The sequence below is a fragment of the Ursus americanus genome, chromosome 18 (assembly GCF_024610735.1).
Source record: "Ursus americanus isolate L20-20 chromosome 18, mUrsAme1.1.p, whole genome shotgun sequence".
In the NCBI taxonomy this organism is placed as follows: domain Eukaryota; kingdom Metazoa; phylum Chordata; class Mammalia; order Carnivora; family Ursidae; genus Ursus; species Ursus americanus.
Genome location: NC_142144.1, coordinates 19,330,924 through 19,349,139, shown reverse-complemented (window position 1 = coordinate 19,349,139; position 18,216 = coordinate 19,330,924). Strand labels below are relative to the sequence as shown.

At 58.0% G+C, this 18,216-nt stretch overlaps 1 protein-coding gene and 2 long non-coding RNA genes across 11 annotated transcripts in view; 2 read left to right on the top strand and 1 right to left on the bottom strand.

The window, feature by feature from the left end:
* Positions 1–2,217: 2,217 nt before the first annotated feature.
* Positions 2,218–9,345, top strand: LOC148108566 (uncharacterized). Its single transcript, XR_015727339.1, has 3 exons — positions 2,218–3,134; positions 3,707–3,850; positions 4,650–9,345. It is a non-coding gene; the product is annotated as an uncharacterized LOC148108566 (long non-coding RNA).
* A 40-nt stretch (positions 9,346–9,385) lies between these two features.
* KIF12 (kinesin family member 12) lies at positions 9,386–17,114 on the bottom strand. Of its 7 annotated transcripts, none has more exons than XM_045791100.2 (19): positions 16,531–17,112; positions 16,395–16,460; positions 16,222–16,300; positions 15,912–16,039; positions 15,729–15,804; positions 15,241–15,375; positions 14,959–15,094; positions 13,942–14,126; positions 13,707–13,854; positions 12,911–13,029; positions 12,724–12,828; positions 12,081–12,189; positions 11,907–11,997; positions 11,613–11,699; positions 11,150–11,240; positions 10,978–11,076; positions 10,326–10,426; positions 10,113–10,231; positions 9,386–9,808 (listed from the first exon to the last, which is right to left on the bottom strand). In XM_045791100.2, the coding sequence occupies exons 1-19, from the start codon at positions 16,554–16,556 to the stop codon at positions 9,669–9,671; spliced, it is 2,040 nt and encodes a 679-aa protein (XP_045647056.1). In that variant the 5' UTR covers positions 16,557–17,112; the 3' UTR covers positions 9,386–9,668. The 7 variants fall into 7 exon arrangements, 6 of the variants coding, with proteins under 6 accessions (XP_045647056.1, XP_045647061.1, XP_045647057.1 ...); XM_045791105.2 differs by having other exon boundaries at positions 13,707–13,887; positions 14,035–14,126; XM_045791101.2 differs by having other exon boundaries at positions 14,035–14,126; positions 16,531–17,111.
* Positions 16,039–18,216, top strand: part of LOC148108565 (uncharacterized) — a 35,562-nt gene continuing 33,384 nt past the window's right edge. For all 3 annotated transcript variants that reach the window (XR_015727338.1, XR_015727337.1, XR_015727336.1), the window contains exon 1: positions 16,039–16,169. This is a non-coding gene — a long non-coding RNA (uncharacterized LOC148108565). The remainder of the gene's footprint in view (positions 16,170–18,216) is intronic.

Here is an 18,216-nt window from a genome sequence, read left to right as displayed (position 1 = left end):
TGAGAGCACGGAGGCCCAGGGAGAAAAAACGACATCGCAGAGACCGCAGGGGGGCCTAAAGGCACAGCCCAGAAGAGAACCGGGGCTTCCTGTCCCCCGACTTCCCTCTCTGACCCCTGGCTTCTGTAGCCCTAGCAAATAATAGTAGGAATAATAATGATGATTTCCACAGCAGCTTCTGTTCCCCGAGCACCTGCTCTGTGCCGGCTCCGTGCCAACACTACACATGCCACAGAACTGGATCCAGCCCCTACAACGACCCTGGAAAGTAGGTGCTATTTTCCCCTTTAAAGACAGGGCACTTGAGGGCTGCCTCAGTCCGTGAAGCACCTGCCTTTGGCTCAGGTCATGATCCTGGACTCTGGGATCAAGTCCCGCGTCGAGCCCCTGCTCAACACAGAGCCTGCTTCTGCCTCTGCCTCTGCCCCTTCCCCAACTCCTGCGCGCGCACTCTCGTAAATAAATACAATCTTTGAGAAATATAGAAAATAAAGACAGGGGACTTGAGTCTCTGAGAGGTAGGGTGCCTTGCCCGGGGGCTCCCTGCTGGAAAGCAGAGCTGCTGGGACCGGTGGCAGTGGGTGGCGGCTGAGAACTCAGACTCCGGGGCCAGACTGCATCCCGTGCTGGCCTGGGGCGAGTGACGCCTCCTCCCAGTGCCTGGGCTTCCTCATCAGTGAATGGGGACGCCGGCTGCTGGTTCACAGTGCTGTTGTGCGGTCACGGGCACTACGCTTTGCAAAGCACTAGGGCAGCGTCTGGCACGTGGTAAGAGGTGACTGTGTCTGCGGTGGGTTGAACGTAGTGTCCCCCGCAAAATTCGTGTGCACCCGGGACCTCAATGTGACCTCATTTGCAGAGGCTCTGAGCTACGGTGAGGTCATACTGGATGAGGGTGGGCCCTACATCTAACGCCTGGTGTCTCAGTAAGAGAAAGGGGAGGGAGACTCGGACACACAGACGCAGAGGGACGCACAGGGAAGACGGCCACGTGAAGCCCGGCACAGAGATGGGCGTCAGCTACAAGTCGAGGAGCGCCAAGGAAAGCTGGTAGGAAGAGGCAAGTGAGGGTTCTTTTTTAGAAACTTCAAGCCTGTGGGCCCACGGACAGTCTGGTGTTGGACTTCTAACCTCCAAAACTGTGAGAGAATACACTTCTGTTGTTCTCAGCCTCCCAGTTGTGACGCTTCGTTAACGGCAGGCTTAGGAAACTGTATACTGTTCATTAAGCAATTTCCATGAGAATTTTTGAAAACCTAGTTCTGTTTGTCTCCAAAGCTCAAAATCCTGCCAGTGCTACTGTTGGCCCTCTCTATGAAGCTCCCTTTTCCAGCAGTCAGAGCCGTTGTCCTTACTTCGTCCCTGTTCTTGACATGGAACATTCCAGACTCAGAGAAGGCCCCCTGCTGGGCATGCCCCCTTCAGATAGTGGGTTCCAAAAGCAAGACCCATGTTCGTGTGAGAATCCAGGCGTCCCTCCCCTCCCGCCACCAACACCTGCAAATGTGCGTCACGTCTCTCTGTAGGAGCCACCTGATACTTCGTCTTTCATCAGTATCAGGAACAAATATGTCTCTATTCCTAAGTGAGTGTTTCCTTTGCTCCATCACCAGCAGCTTGGCTACTGACAGCATTTCCTTTTTGCTTTGGCCGCCAGGAAGCTCAAAGCCATGTTACAAGTTTTATCACACCAACCATTTCGGCTTAGATTTCTGGGACAATTACCTTCCCTCCTGTTCACAAGGTTTCTCGGTCTTCCATGGTTTGGTTAGTGGTGGTAGTAAGAAGTCTAACTTGAGGTGTTCAGAGAACTGGGAGCCAGAAGGCCTGACTTCTTTTCCACTAACTTTGCAGAGGACTTTCCCTCTCTGAAGCCCACTTTCCTCATCTGTAAACTGAAGATAACAGTCCCTGTTCTGTCTGCCAAGAGGTCAAGTGAGGCAGTGGGTCAGTGCTCTCTAAACTCTCCACTGTCCTATCTGGTGATGAACTCCAGGTCTGTCCGGAGAAACCGAGCTGCTATGAGCGTGAAAAACCCACCATGACTCAGTAGGAATAGAGCCCTCCTCTGAAGCTTGCCCATGGCCCCATGATGGCTCCTCTGCTCTTCCCCACAGCTCTGCCCTAGGGATGTCAACCCCACTGGCCCCACGGGAAGGCCGGGCCACAGAGGGGTAAAGACAGATACTGGCCTCTTTTGGACAGGATGTTCATTCAGCCACACGGCCTCTCCCGGGGGGAGGGCAGACACCTGGATGTTGGTCTCTTTGCCTGCCTCCAGGGATGTTTGCTTTCCTGAGATGATTAACCAGGGCAAACAGAGAGAGCAACTCTTCCAAAGCCCACCTGGACTTTGAGCTGTTTTTAAAAAATTAACCCTGGACCACAGGATGCAAGGTCATTCATAGTCTGGGGATACTGACCCCTCTTTTCCCTCTGGCCATCAGGGTGGGAGGGTGGAGGCTCTGGGGCCCCTGCCCTCCTGGGGGTACCCAGGGCTCAAGAGTCCACAGGAACTGGCCACCTCCGGAACCAGTCCAGGAGGAGGGGGAGGGCCTACCCATGCAGGAGGCACAGCAGGAATGGAGGGTCATTTTCAGAGGAACACTTGGGTGCTCAGGGAGGGAACAGGACTTGTTCAAGTCACCCAGCTTACAGCTGAGCTGGGGGCCACATCAGCCTGACTCTAGGGCCCAGGCTTGCTCCCACACTTATTCATTCATTCACTCATTTATTCACCAGGCTTGCACTCTGTGCTTGGTGCTGGGGGTACGATGGAGCACAGGAAGGACCTCCTAGAGTTCACTCCCCGGGGTGGGGGGCTGGGGGGGAGGAGAAGATGGTAAGACAGATGGTCACTGCAGTGATGGGGGAGCAGAGTCAGGGGAGGGGAATCTAACCCGCTGAGGAGTTCACTAGACAAAAGTGCAAGGGGGCCCGTGGAGGGAGGACAGGGTGCTCTGGACCGAGGGACAGCACCCGTGGAGCCACAGAGGAGGCAGAGACACAAAGATGCATCTGGAAAGCAAAACCCAACCAGCCAAAGCACCCAACCATCCAAACCGTGGAGCTGGAGCTCGGAGGGGGAGGCCAGTGGCAAGAGCAACACTGAGGAGGGGGCCGAGGCCCAGCAGGTAGGCCTGTGATGCCGGCTGAAGGCTCTGCTCGTGAATCTGGAGTGTATGGGGAGTGCTGGTGGGTTTTCAGAAGGGAATGGCCGGCCAGATTTATAGTCGGGAGAGATCCACGAAGAGGGAATGGAAGTGAGGGCCAGAAAACAACTCCCTGCAAAGTTCTCCAGGAAGAAGGAAGGACCAACAGGGACATCGAGGACACTGGGTGGGACTCAGACCCGAGGGCATGGTCAGGGTTCAGGCCTTCCTGCGCTAATGATGGAAGGGGATGGCAGGGGGACCTTCCTTCCCCACGAGGAGGTATCCAGCCCCAGGCCTTGCCCCAGACAGCTGACTGCTCAGTTCGCCTGGACTCAGAGTGTCACCTGCCCACTCAGGGTGAGAGGAGGTGGGCAGCACCCGGGAGAGGGGACCTTCTCACTGCTCAGTGGTTTCTAGGCTGTCCTTCTTCCCCACCCATCCCAAAGAGCTAGGCCACCGACAGCCTTGAGCCCCAAGCCCTTGTGATTTGCCGGGTGACCGTTGGGGGGGGGGGGGGCTTTTCCTTCCCTGATCTCACCTTCCTCATGTAGGCCTGCAAATGACGGTAACGTAGCTCACTGGATATGGCTGATATGAGCGCTCAGTGAGGGACACCTGTGAACGTCCTCCGTGCTCCCCAAGTGTATGCAGTGGAGAGACCTGCGTCCTCACAGGCACGTAGCCTGGGGTCCCAGGTAAGGGCTCCAGACAGGCAGGAAATACGCTGCCGGGAGGTGAGAGTGCCCATGTCCACTAGAGGGCAGCAAAGAACTTCTAGAAAGACTGTCCAGGTTCACTCAGATGGCTCCACATAGACCAGGAGCCCGAGGCCGGGAGCAAAGGCCCTGAGAAGTGGTAGAACCAGCGCTAGAACCCGGCCTTCCTTACCCCAAGACTGCTTCAAATCCCCTGGGATTCCCTAGAACATTCGCCTCTACTTTGCCTATCCCCCACCTAGCTACAGAGCTGGATGCTTAGATGGGGCCCTGTTGGAAAGTTTCCTGAAAGATTCCCTCAGTGAACCAGACTTGGCTGCCACTGCTCTAGGCCACTAAGCTGGATTCAGTTCCTACTGTGTGCCGGGCCCCAGGCCGGGCGCCCCATAAGCACATCTTACGGAGTCCCCCTGTTAAGGCTCCATCCCTTTACTACAACTTTTGCTCTGTATTACGGATAAGGAAAATGAGGCTAAGAGCTCAAGTGAACAGGTGTCAAAGGTCATCCAGGCAATGAGTCGTGATTTGAACTCGGATTGGTCTCCCTGACACCTGCATCACTCTGCTGACCTCCCAGGCCCTGTCCCCTCCTAAACGGGACCTTGGGCCCTGTTCTTTCAGACACCTGGAGCAGGGGGCGGGTCATTTCCCTCTACCAGCCTCCTCCCTGCAGGAGCCAGGCTCACACGTGCCTGCGTCTCCCTTCCCCAGCCAACAGCATGCTCCGTGCCTGCCACACCAAGACCTAACCCATCTCCTCCTCCATGGGGCCCAGCAGTATGCCGGGCATTTAGCAGGTGCTCAGTGAACACACACCAATGGACTTAGAACTGCGAAGGAGAATGTAGGTCAGACCCGGAGAAGGACCACCCAACTAGAAGGCAGCTGAGGGAGGCTGGAAGATTGGAATCACTGCTCTAAGTCCTTAAATAATGCTTAGTACATGATTGGAACGCTCAAGGACACAGTCCAAAAAGCAAAGAGACTGCTCAGCGGTGGCGTTTCCTTGTGTCCCCACTTTTGAATTAGTCCGTGTGCCATGGCCGGGAGGACTCTGGAGCTTCATTTAGCAGAGTGATGGTCAAGCGGTTGAACTTTGCACCCGGACAGACCCGGGACCAGTCACTGCTGTGCCCCCTTCCTATGTGATCCTAAGTGACTTCCCCTTTCTGGATCTGAGTTCTTCCCTCTGTTAAATGGGGTTAAGAGGAGCCCACGGGGTGTGGAGGAATGAAATGATGAAGGACAGGTCACGTTCTCGCTCCTTGAAGACAGCGGAGCGAAGAGCGCCCTTGGATGTTGTCAGTCTCACTTCCCGACTGTGGGAGAGGCAGGCTTGGCCTGGAGAAGCAGCTTGCAAAGCGAGACACTCTGGAGCTGAGTGTCCTTGAGATCCAAGGGACAGAGCTTGTGGCCCATCTGGCTCCCTTCGTACCACTGAAGGAGGGGGTTTTCCCAAAGGAGTAACCTTCCAAAGACCGGCCTGTGTCCAGGAAGAGGACACAGGCATTTTCCTGCTCTTTGCAGGCTGGTCTTATCTGTCCATTAAAGCAGGACCTCCAGGGACCTGCCCTGACTCTTGGCTGACCGAGCTGATATCACCCAATGTCCTTAGATGGACTAAAATAGCTCTTTTCCAAAACCTCGAGGCAAGCCAGACTTTTTGGAAAGTCCCCCCGGGCCCTTCTTCAATGGAGACAAATGAATGTCTCTCAATGAGCCCTGGCAGAGCAGCGGGGACTCTTCCCTGGCTCTTGCACCGGGCAACAGTCCTGGATGGCCACTCTCTCCCCGCAAGAATCCACGTTCGAAGAGTCACCGTAGGAAGGAGCCGGCAGAGAGGCTATCTGGTCTGAAATGACTGGAAAGCAGGTATCGACACAGGTCCTCTCCTGCAAGGACAGGCACATGGCACGCGTGTGCTGAGAGCTTCCATTATTCATAATAACAACAGTAATACCGATTAGCATTTATGCAGCACAGACCAGGGGCCAGGCTGTGTCTTCAACGGTTTATGTGGAGTCACTTTTTTTTTTTTTTAAGATTTTATTTATTTGACAGAGAGAGAGAGACAGCGAGAGAGGGAACACAAGCAGGGGGAGTGGGAGAGAGAGAAGCAGGCTTCCCGCGGGCCTAAGGCAGACACTTAACGACTGAGCCACCCAGGTGCCCCTGTGGAGTCACTTTTAACCCTCATCTCATACCCTCTATGAGCGCTCACTGACTTCTCACAGGATAAACCAACCTTATCCCCACTTTACAGAGGAAGAGCCTGAGGTTCAGAGAGGTTAAGTGCCTCGCACAGGCTCCCACAGCCGTAAGTCGGGACAGACTGAGGCCGAGAGAGGGGGTGCGTCTGCCCAACGTTCCGAAGCCTGGAGACCACCCAGACCTCCAGCCTGACAGCCAGCAAAGCAGGCCCGGCCTTCCAGAGGGACCTAGTAAAGGGGTTATGAGTGCGAGACCGTGTGGTCACAGCGTGGGCTACGTGAAGGCTCCTGAGGCCGACACCCTGGCCCACTTTCACAGGTCTTCCTTGCTGGCCGGCCTGGGCGGGCCTCGAGGGGCTCCCACAGGCGGTGGGCTGCAGGGCAGGCTTCGAGCCCCGGCGCGTGACTCCGCCCCTGCTAACTACAGTGCCACCTGCTCACACCTTCCGGGGACTGCTGCTCCTCGCTTCACAGCAAGCCCCCGCCCCACCACTCGACACGCACCACGCTGCCCCACCATTAAAATAAAGGGGAGTCAGGAAGCTCGACAAGGACACGATGACAGAAGACACCATCTAAAAGAACACAGAGGGGTATCCCTCAGAGGGGCTGCAATCAACCTGCTGCGTATAAACCGAATAGGAATCTGGGGCAAATGTGTCATTAGACAGAGGGAAGAAAGACCCCGAGAGAAGGCAGGACCCGTCTGGGAGGTGAAAGAAGGCAGGTGTGGCCAGAGCAGACAGAGACGGGAGTGAGACTTCTTGGCACGGGGGTCCTCACACTCTCTCACGCTGTCTGCACCTGGTGGGGTCTATCTTGGGGTGGATCGCCCAGAGGAGACCTCAAAAGAAGGACAAGGACACTCAGGCGTGCTCTTCCTCAAGCGTGTGTCCTACAGTGATGCTTCCGGCCATACTCCTGTTCCTGCACTGGCTGAGGCGGAGGGTCCCCAACGATCTGGAGAATTCAGCCAGGGCTCTCGACATCTAGATTCATCTCTAGATTTGCCAGCATTCTAGAAACTCGTGGATGGCCTTCCAAGCTCTGCTGAACATCTCCCTCCCCAGGTAGAGAGTCCAGAGAATCCTTCCCAATTTCTACACACAGTTTTAAAATTTCTGAGAAATCACTTAAGGATCTGGGATTCTGGAAAATGCCTACAGTGCTCCAGGATTTCCTAGAGCTTCCCTCAATTCTGATCAGAGGCCTTCTAAGCTTGACAGTGCTGGAGGGTGACCACCCCACTTCAAGGGGCCAGAGAACGGCCCCCAGATTCCAGCATCCTCAGAAGCCCTATAGCTTTCAGGGCTCCAGAAGTGCCCTCTGGAGTCCTCAAGCTTTCAGTAAGGACCACTGGACTCGAAAAGTCTTGACACATTACTGGGGTCCTCTGGAATTCTGCCAGGGTTTCAGGATTCTGGGAAAGGGGCAGTTCTAGAGCAAGGGTGTTGACCCGGAGATGGACACATGGCCTAGTGGATGGGGTGCCAGAGACTGGTCTCCTTGAGTCTATCTCTGGGAAAGTAAGTGGGGGTTTTGCTGAGCTGGAACTAGGAAACTGGAAAATCGTGGCTGGCTCCAGCGGAAGAAGGAATCATCCAAACACGAAATGAACCAGCAATAGCCAGGGTCCCCCTGGGTGGTCCCTGTCCACCCTCCCAAGGCAGCTGAGGAAAGCTCTCACACTCAGAGCCAGGGGCCTTTCCCACCGGGGGCTGGGGACCACCCAGCAAGCAGGGCCCCCATAGCGTGAAAGAGAGAGAAGGGCTCTGGGGAGGGGAGGGGCCCAGGCTCAAGCCTGCCGAGCCACCGGAGCCCAGGTGGCACCACAATTACTCAGAGTAGGAAAAAACGACTTTATGGCATTAACCAGGTTCACCCTCCTCCGCTCCTTCTGGTCTCTGCGTGAATGTCACCTGCATGAGACCTTTCCTGATGCCCCCTATTCTGAATTGCACCCGCCCTGGCAGATGGACCTCCCTGCTAGATTTTGCTCCATGGCATTTATCACCGAGTTCCCTCTATTCTGCCCTTTTTCTTGTTTTGTTTTGTTTTTTTTTTTTTTTGTCTGTGTTTGGGGACAGTAAGGATTCTTAGATTTTGTTCAATGCTGGCCCAAAGTGGGTTCTCCATAGGGATTTGTGGAATGAATTTTTTTTGAACCCAGATCATCGATTTCATCAAATGGTCATATTGGCTGAAAGTTGCTTTTGGCTAACTTGTCTGCAACCAGCAAAGCCTTGTGCTGCACTCTTTCCATCTACAAGTGGATTTAATCCCCACAACTGGCCAGTGAGGGGTATTACTATCGTATCCATCCTGAGAGGAGAGGACTCAGGATCGGAGCAGCGAAGTCATTTGCCCAGGATCACTCACGGTTAAGTGAGGAGGTGAGATCTGCACATGTGTGGTTCAGTCTGCGGACCTAACCACAGCCCACCCTGCCGAGCCCGGTGGCCTGTGTCGTCTGGTCATTACCCCACGTGCCGGGCTCTGCTTCCTTCTGCTAAGTCTCCGCTGTTGAACACCCCGAATGCTCAGTCACACGTCTTGCCTTTCAATACCCGGCCAGTGTGAGCTTCCTGGGCAAAGCCAGCGTATCCCTTGTCAGTCCTGTTCACCCCCCTGGTTTGCGTCGATGCCAGGAGTGTTGAATGAACGAATGAGCGAACAAAGGCAGGAACGAGCCCTGTGGGTCTCAGTTTCCCTAACTATAAAATGGAAGAGTTAGATGAGTCTCGTGGCTCCTTCTCTAACAAGAGCCTCCCACTGGCACCCCCAATTTCTCATGTCCCATCTGGACTTCCCCTAACTGCAGACCCACTGCATCCTACCGGCATCCTGATATTCTTCACCTCCTGACCCTCACTTGAACCCCACAGAAAGGAGCCTCACCCCCATCTAATTGGCTGAATACGAGGAAGTGATCCAGGGAGGGTTCAAGGCCTGCCCAAGGTCCCGGCAAGCCTGTGGCATCAGAACTCAGACCTCACGACCCCTCCGGCACCAGGGCCCCTGCAGCGGGCACAGACGGCGAGCTGGAACCAGTCTCCCTCCCGCTCCCGCACCCAGACGCTCGCGCTGATTCCCCCACGTCTGCCCTGGTGCGTGTGGTAGTTGCTCCGTTAACGCTTGTACCCTCTACGAAGGAGATGGCACCCCGGACTATTCCTGATCAGCGGGGGCACGCACCTCCGCCGAGAGTCCCGGCCTCCTCCTCGGGCCCCCCCGAGAGCCCCTCGTCCCCGGGGTGCCTCCGCGCAGAAGTGCCTGATGCCCGCCGGAGACAGGCCCCGCCACACTGGGAGCCGACACCTCTCTTTATTCGTCTACTTCATCACCCGCGGCCTGGCTTCTCCCGAATGCAGTCTCATCTCTCACCGTCCGGGGCGGCAGCCTCCCTCTGCTCCCCCCACCTGCCCACCCGCCCTACCCGCAGCCCTCAGGAACTACCCCGTGCCCGGCGCCGCTGCAGAGGGGAGCGGGCAGCTGCTGTCCCCGTTGAGCAGATGGGGGGACTGAAGCCCGGGAGCACAGAGCCCAGACCAAGGTCACGCGGTGGCCTCCCGGTTTCTGCCTTGCCCTCAGCAGGGAGGGAGGACTCGGCTGGGGCTCCGTGTAGCCTCGCTGGGGGGTGGCTGGCTCCGGCCGCGACGCAGGGAGCTGCCAATTTGGTCTCTGAGGGCCTCCAGTCTCCGGGCCAGGTTTGGAACTGCAGCCCCACCTGAGGAGCACAAGGTGAGTCTCGAGGCCTGCGCCCCCTTGGGCCCCTCCCCGCCCAGACCCATCCGTGTCCCAACGCCCTCCGGGGAAGCCTCGGTGGTCCCCCTCCCCCTCAACATACACCGTGGGCTCCTGCGCACATCGGGACGTACAGGCGGCCCCGGGAAGAGAATTCCGAGTTTGGGACCTGGAAAGATCTTACGAGTCTCTCAACACATAGCCTATTTCAGAGATGGGAAGACTAACGCCTGGAGAGGGTGGGTTCTGGCCCAAGATCACAAAAAACCCCTCCCTCTCTCCTTCACCTCGCAGCACTGGTGACGTGTCCGGGGGCCCCACGGGCAGGGGGGGTGCAGAGGGTACCACCTTCTCCTCCATCAGCATCTCTGCCAGGACTCGGGTCTGAGACCAGTCGCTAGGACTCCTGGACCGGGGTGAGGTGGGTAGTGGGAAGTGAGCCTTCGAGTCCCAGGCCCAGCCCCCTCCTCCCCTGTCCCGGTGCCCCAGGGCCAGCCCACCTCTCTCTCGGACACTTGGCAGAGCCAGGGTCGCATGGGGGTGCCCAGGGTGGGGGCTGGGCAGACAGGGGCACGCCCCCTGGGGCCTTAGGGCCAAACACCTGCAGGAAAGACCAGAGCCCACACTGGGTGACCCTGCCTCTACGTGCCCCCCCCCTTCCTGGTGCCACCACCATCTCTGCCGCACCTGCCCCCGCGGGCCACCAAGAATATCAGGAGGACATAAAAGCGCAGGGTCTTGGTCCCTTTTTCTGTGGGCAGCAGGTAGCCCCTGGAATGCCCCCGAGGGCAGGAACCATGTCTGGTCTCTGTTGGAATTCTCTGCGCCCAGAAAGGGGCTGGCACAAAGCTGGGAGCTTAGGGGAGCGCCACCGAGCCAGTGAATGAGCACATGAGTAAGTGAAGACATAAATGAGTCATGTGTGAGTGGACGAATGAATAAGCGAGTGGCTCCATGAGTTCCTGAAAGAAGGCAGGATGGGGAGGCGAGCGAACCAGACTTTCCGAACCCTGGGCAGGAGCCCAAAGCGAGCCCCTCACCCCATAAGCCAGCCTGGGACCCTGGAACCCTGGAGCCTCCCAGGCTGCTGACCCCCTGGATCAAACTCTCCAGCTCTTCCCCCTTTGCTCACCCCCGCTCCGCCTCTCCTACCTGGGGCAGGTGCAGCTCCCTACATGCGCAGGCCCAGGGGGCCAGTGGCGCTCGGCACAGGGGGCACAGGTGGCAGCAGGAGCAGAGGGGTGGCAGGGCCTGCAAGAGCGCATGTCAGAAGCTGGTCGTGCTGGTCCTGCCCCTCACCCTCCCCGGCTGGGCAGAGACTCACGTGGCACGGAGGAGGCGGCGCCATCACACAGGGACACGATGGGGCTGGGCCAGGGTGTGGCTGGTGACGGTAGCAGGCACAGAGGAGGCGCCTGGAAAGAACAGTGGGGTCTGTGCTGACAGCCCACAAACCAACACCAGGCTGGCCTCTTAAACACTCAGGGAGCACCTGCTACATGCCAGGTACTGTTCTCAAGACTTTACGTACGAACTCGTTCAATCCCAACTCTACAACCGCCCTATAAAGTAGGCACTGTGTTATCCCCGGTTTATAGAAGAGGAAGCCCAGGCAGGGAGAAGTAAAATGACTCACCCAAGGTCACACAGCTAGTAGGTGGCAGAGCTGACATGTGAACCCAGGTGGTCTGCGTCCAGAGGTTAGACTCTTGACCATTTCACTGAGCCACCCTCTCCCACCTGCCCTCTGTCCCGAGGCCTGCCTCCCGGCTGGCAGCCATGCTCACCGCTCCAGCTCCTGGACCTGCTGGGCCAGGACGCGCTGCTCATCCTGGGCCCGGGCCCGGCTACTCTGCAGCTGGCTCTGTCCTTTCCTGGGAAGAGCAGGCCCCAGGCAGGTGACAGGAGGCAGAGCTACCGGGGGGGTATCAGTTAGCCCTCCCCTTTGCGTTGGAGTCTGAGCCCCACGAGGCAAGGGGGGATGGAAGGGTAGCCAGAGACTAGGGAGCAGGGCAGCCTGGCAGAGCAGCCCAGAGGGGAGGGATGGGGCACAGAGTCCCCCTGGCTGAGACGGGCCCTACCTGAGCCTCTCATTCTCCAGCATGAACTCCTGTAGCATCCCATAGAGGTTCCGCTGGGCCCAGGCCACCCGAGCCCCACTGAGCCTTGAGGCTGCAGGGAAAGGGAAGATGGCTGGGTCCACAGGAGCCCCAGACCCTATCCTTACCCTACCCCCGCCTCCAGGAAGCTCATACCCTTGGGGTCTATTTGCCCCAGTTGGGACCGCAGACAACGGTTCTCCTCCTGGAGGTGCAATATCTCAATCTCCAAACGCTGGGGTTGCTTTGCCATAGGCGAAGGCGACTGCAGAAAAAGAGGCCCAGGGCTGCTGCTTACAGCTGTACACGTTGTGCACTGCACAAGGGCTTCTGGGGGTGGGTGAGTAGAGCCTAAAATCCAGCCCATGCTTCGATGGCCAGCCTCGCATCCTGGCACAAGGCTACATGCGCCTGGAGGCGGCACCCCATCCTAATGGTATCAAAGCTGTATGCCTGGAGGGCCTCCTCTAGGCTGGACCCTGCTCCAAGTCCAACCTTAAATTCTGTTCTGTTCAAACCTTGGCCCAGATTCTGACTCTAAACGAGACACTACGTCAGACCCCAACTCAACTCAGACTTAATCATGGTACCAGTTGGGACCCTGGCTATACCCTGAGTCACATCCCAAATCAGATCATACCCCTAGACATGCCCTAACCCTGACCATGACCCCATCACCAGGACTCTGACTCTAATCCCAACTCTGACTCAGTCCCAGACTTCCTGTGACACCAACTCAGGCTCCAACTACTGCGTGATCCCCAACTATCCCCTCTGCCTGTGTGTCCCCCCATTTCACCTTGGGGGCCTGTGGCCGAGTGGTGACCCGCTGGGCTCGGCTTGCGTATCGCAGGGTGCTGAGAGTCTCAGGAAGGCACTGGGCTGAAGGGGACACGCAGGCCACCTGGGGAGGACTGCCCCTGAGTGCTCCTCTCTGGGACCCCACCATCAGGAGCCATCCCTCCCTGCCAGCCTCTCCCAGGTACCATGAGGGTGACCCCGCGTCCCCCCAGCGAGTCTGCCAGCAGCTTGGTGAGCTTGCTGTCCCGGAAGGGGATGTGGCTCTGCTTCCGCTGTGGGTCCAGCAACAGGGAGATGCAGTGACCTGGGTGGGGACAAGGCCAGCAAGGTCACAGCTCTTGCTCAAGGCCACCCAGCTGGTCCAGGCAGAGCTGAGATCTCCAGCCAGGCCTGTGTGACTCGAAGACCCCTCTTCGACAAGATCTGGTTACTTGGTCAGACCAGTCTCTACCACCAGACTGAGGTTCCTGAGGGCAGAGCTGGCCTTGTCCACCCCTGATCCCCAGGGCCACCAAAGAAGCTGACCATCCCTGAACCTTGCACTCAGCAGGGGCTCAGGATACGAAGAAGAGTTCCCTGAAAATCTCCCCCCACACACCACAGAGGAAGAGACCTCAAGGCCCAGTGACCTGGGGTGGGGGTGGGAAGAAGGTCACCTCCCTTCCCCTCACTGGGCCTCAGTCTTCCCAACTGCACATGGGACAGAGTCTGAGGGCTCATTCTCTGTCTGCACTTGAGGGCTTCTACCTCTCCAATGAAAACGTACCCTTATAAACCCTCCGTGTTTACAGACTCGTAAAGGTCTAAGAAAGGAGGCACCAGTCAACAGCACGGTGAGGCCAGGAGGAGGCGAGTGGCTCCTGGGTCACAGCTCTTGACTCCCCGCCCTACAACTCCTCTGGTTTCCCCCACTGGAGACAGCTCTGGGTCAGGCTCAGGGGAGGGACACGGGAAGCCCGTGCGGCCGGCCCCCCGTCTCACCCAGGGCCAGCAGGCTCCGGTTGATGCTGTTCGCCTCAAGCATCAGTTCCCCGCGGGATCCCGTGGCTGCCACCTTCTCACTGCCAGCCAGGTCTACAAAGCACAGCTTCCCCCCCACGGGGGGCTCCCCGGAGTCCCCTGGAGGTATCTGTGGGGCAGGGGGACCAGGGCTCGACAGGGACTCGGGAGGGGCTGTCCCCACCAGAGTCACAAAGCCAACGATTTACACCATTACCTCCGGCACAGACCCAAGTCGCTTTCTACATCCAGAGGCAGACCCTGGCTGGGTGGCCCTGGGCCAGCTCCTTCCCCACGTGGGGACACTCACAGTTTGACGGCTGACGTAGAGCGTGAGCAGGGCATGGCTTCGGCTGGAGGCCTGGTTCAGGGTGTGAGCCGAGCTCCGTCGGCGGCTAAGACCTAGAGGGGAAAACGGCAGGAGATGGACCTGATAGGACGAGCAGGTGGTCACCGATAAAGTAAAAGAATCGCTTCATGGGAGAGGGGCCAGCTGTGCAAAGGCACGGAGGCAGGAAAGGGGAAGGAGGGGCGGCTGGGTCTGCCTCTTGCACGGACATGTGAAAGGAAGATGAAGAGTACTGAGCAGAGGGATGTCAGTCAGATTCATGTTTTATGAACCTCTCTCCTGTTGCCCTGGGGAGAGAGAGAAACTCAGAAAGCTCAATTCTGGGCACAACTTTGGGGCCAGAACCCAGAGTCCCAGTGTCCCCAGTGCCTGTCGTGAGGGGAGTGCTCAATAAATATTTGATGAATGAATGAGGCTGGAATGCAAGGACATCACAGGCTAGCCTAAGAGGTCTGACCTTTACCTTTGAGAAACTAGAAGGGTCTGGGCGTCTGGAGAGGAAGAGGGTTGTGGTTCGCTGCATGCAGGGGAACAGACTGAAAGGGGAGAGCCTTGAGGTGGGGAGACCTCCTCAGGGGGCAAAGATGAGGCCTGACCAAGGCAGAAGCCCTGGGCTGGAGAGACCATGACCCTGACCCCACCCGACCCAATCATGACCCCATCATCAGGATTCCAAGAGTGTGGACAGCAGAATCTACAAGCCTGGCATGGGGTGGGGTGGGGTGACCATCCCTGGGCTATGTCTGAATTGTTGGTTTGCTGGCCCTTTTCTCCCACAGAGTATCTCAAGCCACAGCTCCAGCCAGGGGCTCCGAGTGCACCGTCAGTGAACAGCTAAGGAATGGGCGTCCCCACACCCCAAAGCACCCCTGAAGTAGCACGCACCCATCTGCAGAAGTTCCATCAGGGCCCCCAGACTCCCAAACTCCACCACCCGCAGCTGCTCCACATAGAAGCCCCGGGTCTTGTTCCAGCGAACAGGGAGGGGCCGGGGAGAGCCCACGCTCAGAAGGTCTCGAACCTGAGATAAGGGTGGTGGGGGAGGGAAGGGGCCCTGAGCCCACGCTCCATCCACCCCCAGCCCTTACCGACAACAGTCCCCCAGCCTCTTCTGTCCCTTGACCCGTGCTCCGTGGAGAGAAATGTCTGTTCATCTCAGTCCCCCACCTGCTCGTTGTAGATCTCCAAATAGGAGGCACGGAGGGTAACAGGAGCGCCCAGGTGCTGCACCCGGTCTAACAGCCAGGTAAAGGTCCTCTGCATGATGCCAGCTAGGTTGGGGGGTACGGGCACACCCTCGCCCTGGGGGCAGAAACAGCTGAGCCAAGGGCTGGACCATGATCATGCCAGCACAAAGTAACAGTCCTAACTACCCTTTGTAGGGGTCTGCCCTACTGCGCGCCGGAACTGCGCCAAGTTCCCGTAGAACATGGCAGGTACTCCTCGGTCGGAACTATCACTTCCGTTTACAGATGAAGAAACGGACAGCTACTAAGTAAAGCGGCTACAAGTGGCTCCCTATCGGGCAGGCGCCTTCACCTCTCGGGTCCTCAGTTTCCCTGTCTGCAAATAACTGGGGCTGGGCGGCACGAAGGCCCCTCCCCCCTGGAAGTGTGCGCCCCACCCCCGCCGCGCTCCACCTGCGGCCGGCCCACCTGCGGAGGAGGCCCGGTCAGGGTGTAGGTCTTCCCGGAGCCCGTCTGGCCGAAGGTGAAGACAGTGCAGGAGAAGCTGCGGGCGGCAGGGGCGCGGCTGGACGCAGGCGGCGGGCGGCTGGGGTGGGGGGAGGGGGCAGGCTGGGGGCCGGGGTGGGGGGCCGTCACCGGGGCCTCACTCACCCGCGCAGCGCCAGCTCGCCCAGGCGCCGCACGCCGCACGCCCGGAACACGTCCTCCTGCGTGCGCGCCCCGTCCAGCACGGCGCCGAAGCGGAACGCCACGTCAGGGCCGCCGCCCGGGGGGCTCACCTGGGGGAGGGGGCGGCAGACGGGGCGGGGCACGCTGGGAGCGGGGCCTGGGGGCGGGGCTGAGGGGGTTGTGGGGGAGGCTGGGGCCTGGGACAAAGTTGACCCGGGAAAGGGACGGAGGGGCCTCCAGGTAGGTTTGGGGGGGGGGGAGTTGGGGTTGGAGGGGGGAGGGGGTTCCTCACTTGCAGAGTCCGGGTCCCCGAGCAGTGCAGCGCGCTCTGTTCCCCTCGACGCAACTCGGCGGCGCTCATGGGACGAACCCTGGGGTCCGTTGGGAAGGCGGATGGTCCCTCCCGTTGTCGCCATCGGTCCTGTGCTTGCTTGCCCCCCCCCACCTCAACCAACCTATACCTACCTGAGCACCACCTGGATGGGCGTTTCTGGCCCCTCTGGTCCCTGCTCCAGGCTCCGCGCGGGGTCCCTGTGGCAGGAACGGGAGTTACCATCCCTGAGCCCAGAGGCTCCTCGAACCTCCCAGATTGTGTGCTTACCCGTCGGGAGACCCGCGTTCCTCCATGTCCTGCTTTGCACACGGAGTTAGCTCCGCCCGAGTCTCGTTCCTTTCTCTCTCCACTACCCTCCCTTTTCCACCACACTGGGACTGGCTATACACACCTTACATCCCCCACCCCCTTTCCCCCTTCTCAGGCAGCCATCCATCCGGAAAGGCTCCAGCCTCCCCAGGGCGAGCTAGTTAAAGATTTACCCACCCCCACCTCTGGTGGAAAAAGGTCTCCAGCAAAGGGACCCCTAGCTAGGGGGTTCTGGAGTCTGAGGAGCCCTAGCTCTTGCCCATTCCTATCAGGAGGGACCACCGAGACCAGCCTCCTCCGTACACAGATGGGGATAGGGAGGCGGGGATGGGAAACGCTCAACCAGGGCCGTGCAGCAAGCCTGGGCAGAGCATGGACCAGACCCTTCCTAAGCCTCCTCCAGCTTTGTAATCTTACCTCCCCCATCCCCCCCACTCCCGCTTCCCCACCCTGGCAGCTCCAGCTACTTGGCAACCCAGGGCCCAGGAAGGGGGTGCGCCTAAAGGGGTGAGAGGGGCCCAGGTTTCAGCTCTCAGAAGACCTGGCTGAATTGATTTCCTGAGCCGAGCTGACAAAAGGCCCAGGAAGAATCTGGTTAAACATTGGGCCACCTGCTTCTCCAATGCCAAGGCTGATCTAAGGCCGGGCAGTTGTTTAACCCTCTCCTGGTCTGGCTATCAGGAGCAGCAGAGCTATCTGCGAAGGTGCTGGGGTGGGGCAATCACCCGTTCAGGGACAGGCTCCATGCTGGGCACCAGGGCAAAGGAATCCCATAGTCTTAGTTCAGGACACAAGTAAAAACAGTCTAGTGTGCAGGGATTGGGTGGGTCGGGGGCGTAGTTCAGAGCCCTGTAGGAACAGAGAAGTGAGGGTGGTAGGGATGGGTGGTCTTGGCAGAGGGAACACATTGCAGGAAGGCTGGGTGGGGTGGGGAAATGTGTGAGCCACGTAGAGGTGGTTTGAGACTGGACCAAGCTCATGGAGGGTACATACAGGAGTCTGGCCTCCCTCTTCAGGGAACCAGGAAGCCATGGAAGGGTTACAAACAGGGAAGTGACACTATCAGATAGATATTATTATTACCGTTCTGGCTGTCTCTGTATATTCTCTGAATATTTTCTCCTCTCCCCGACACACAGTAGGATGACAGCCTTAATGATCACCCCTCCTTTCAGTGCAACGTGCTCTCTACCACCACAAATGAGAGCCAACTATCAGAGCCACCCAAACAGAGACAGGCTTAACATGGGTGGCAGTGGGCTCCCCGTGCACTGGAGGAGTACAAGCAAGAGCCAGTTAACCTTTTGGTCTTAGGGCCTTCTAGCTGAATCTATAGGGAGAGTTAGGCAGAGCAAAGAGCCACTGCCCCCAGCCCTGCCACTGGGGCAAGTCATTCCCCCTCTCTTAACCTATTTCCTTCCTATAAGAAGAGATGAATGATGTCACCTAGTTGTCCTGAGCTTTCAATGAGACCGTGAAATTGAAAGGGATTCATAAATTGTAAAGAATTATCTGAAAGCAAAATTAATGTCCCTAGATGATCTCCAAGATTTCTTTCAACTGTGAAGTTCTCTAATCGGTTATGTTTAAAAAAAAATCCTTGAGGTGGATAGGACAAGAATTACTATCCCTGTTTTGCAGATG

Bases quoted from the DNA above. Each gene is read 5' to 3' on its own strand.
- KIF12 (XM_045791100.2), bottom strand. From the start codon at position 16,556: ATGGAGGAACGCGGGTCTCCCGACGG. The intron at 15,805-15,911 runs GTGAGTGAGGCC...TGCCGCCCGCAG, and splicing joins GGCGAGCTGGCGCTGCGCGG to CTTCTCCTGCACTGTCTTCA. The intron at 11,241-11,612 runs GTGAGCATGGCT...TGTTCTTTCCAG, and splicing joins CAGGTCCAGGAGCTGGAGCG to GCGCCTCCTCTGTGCCTGCT.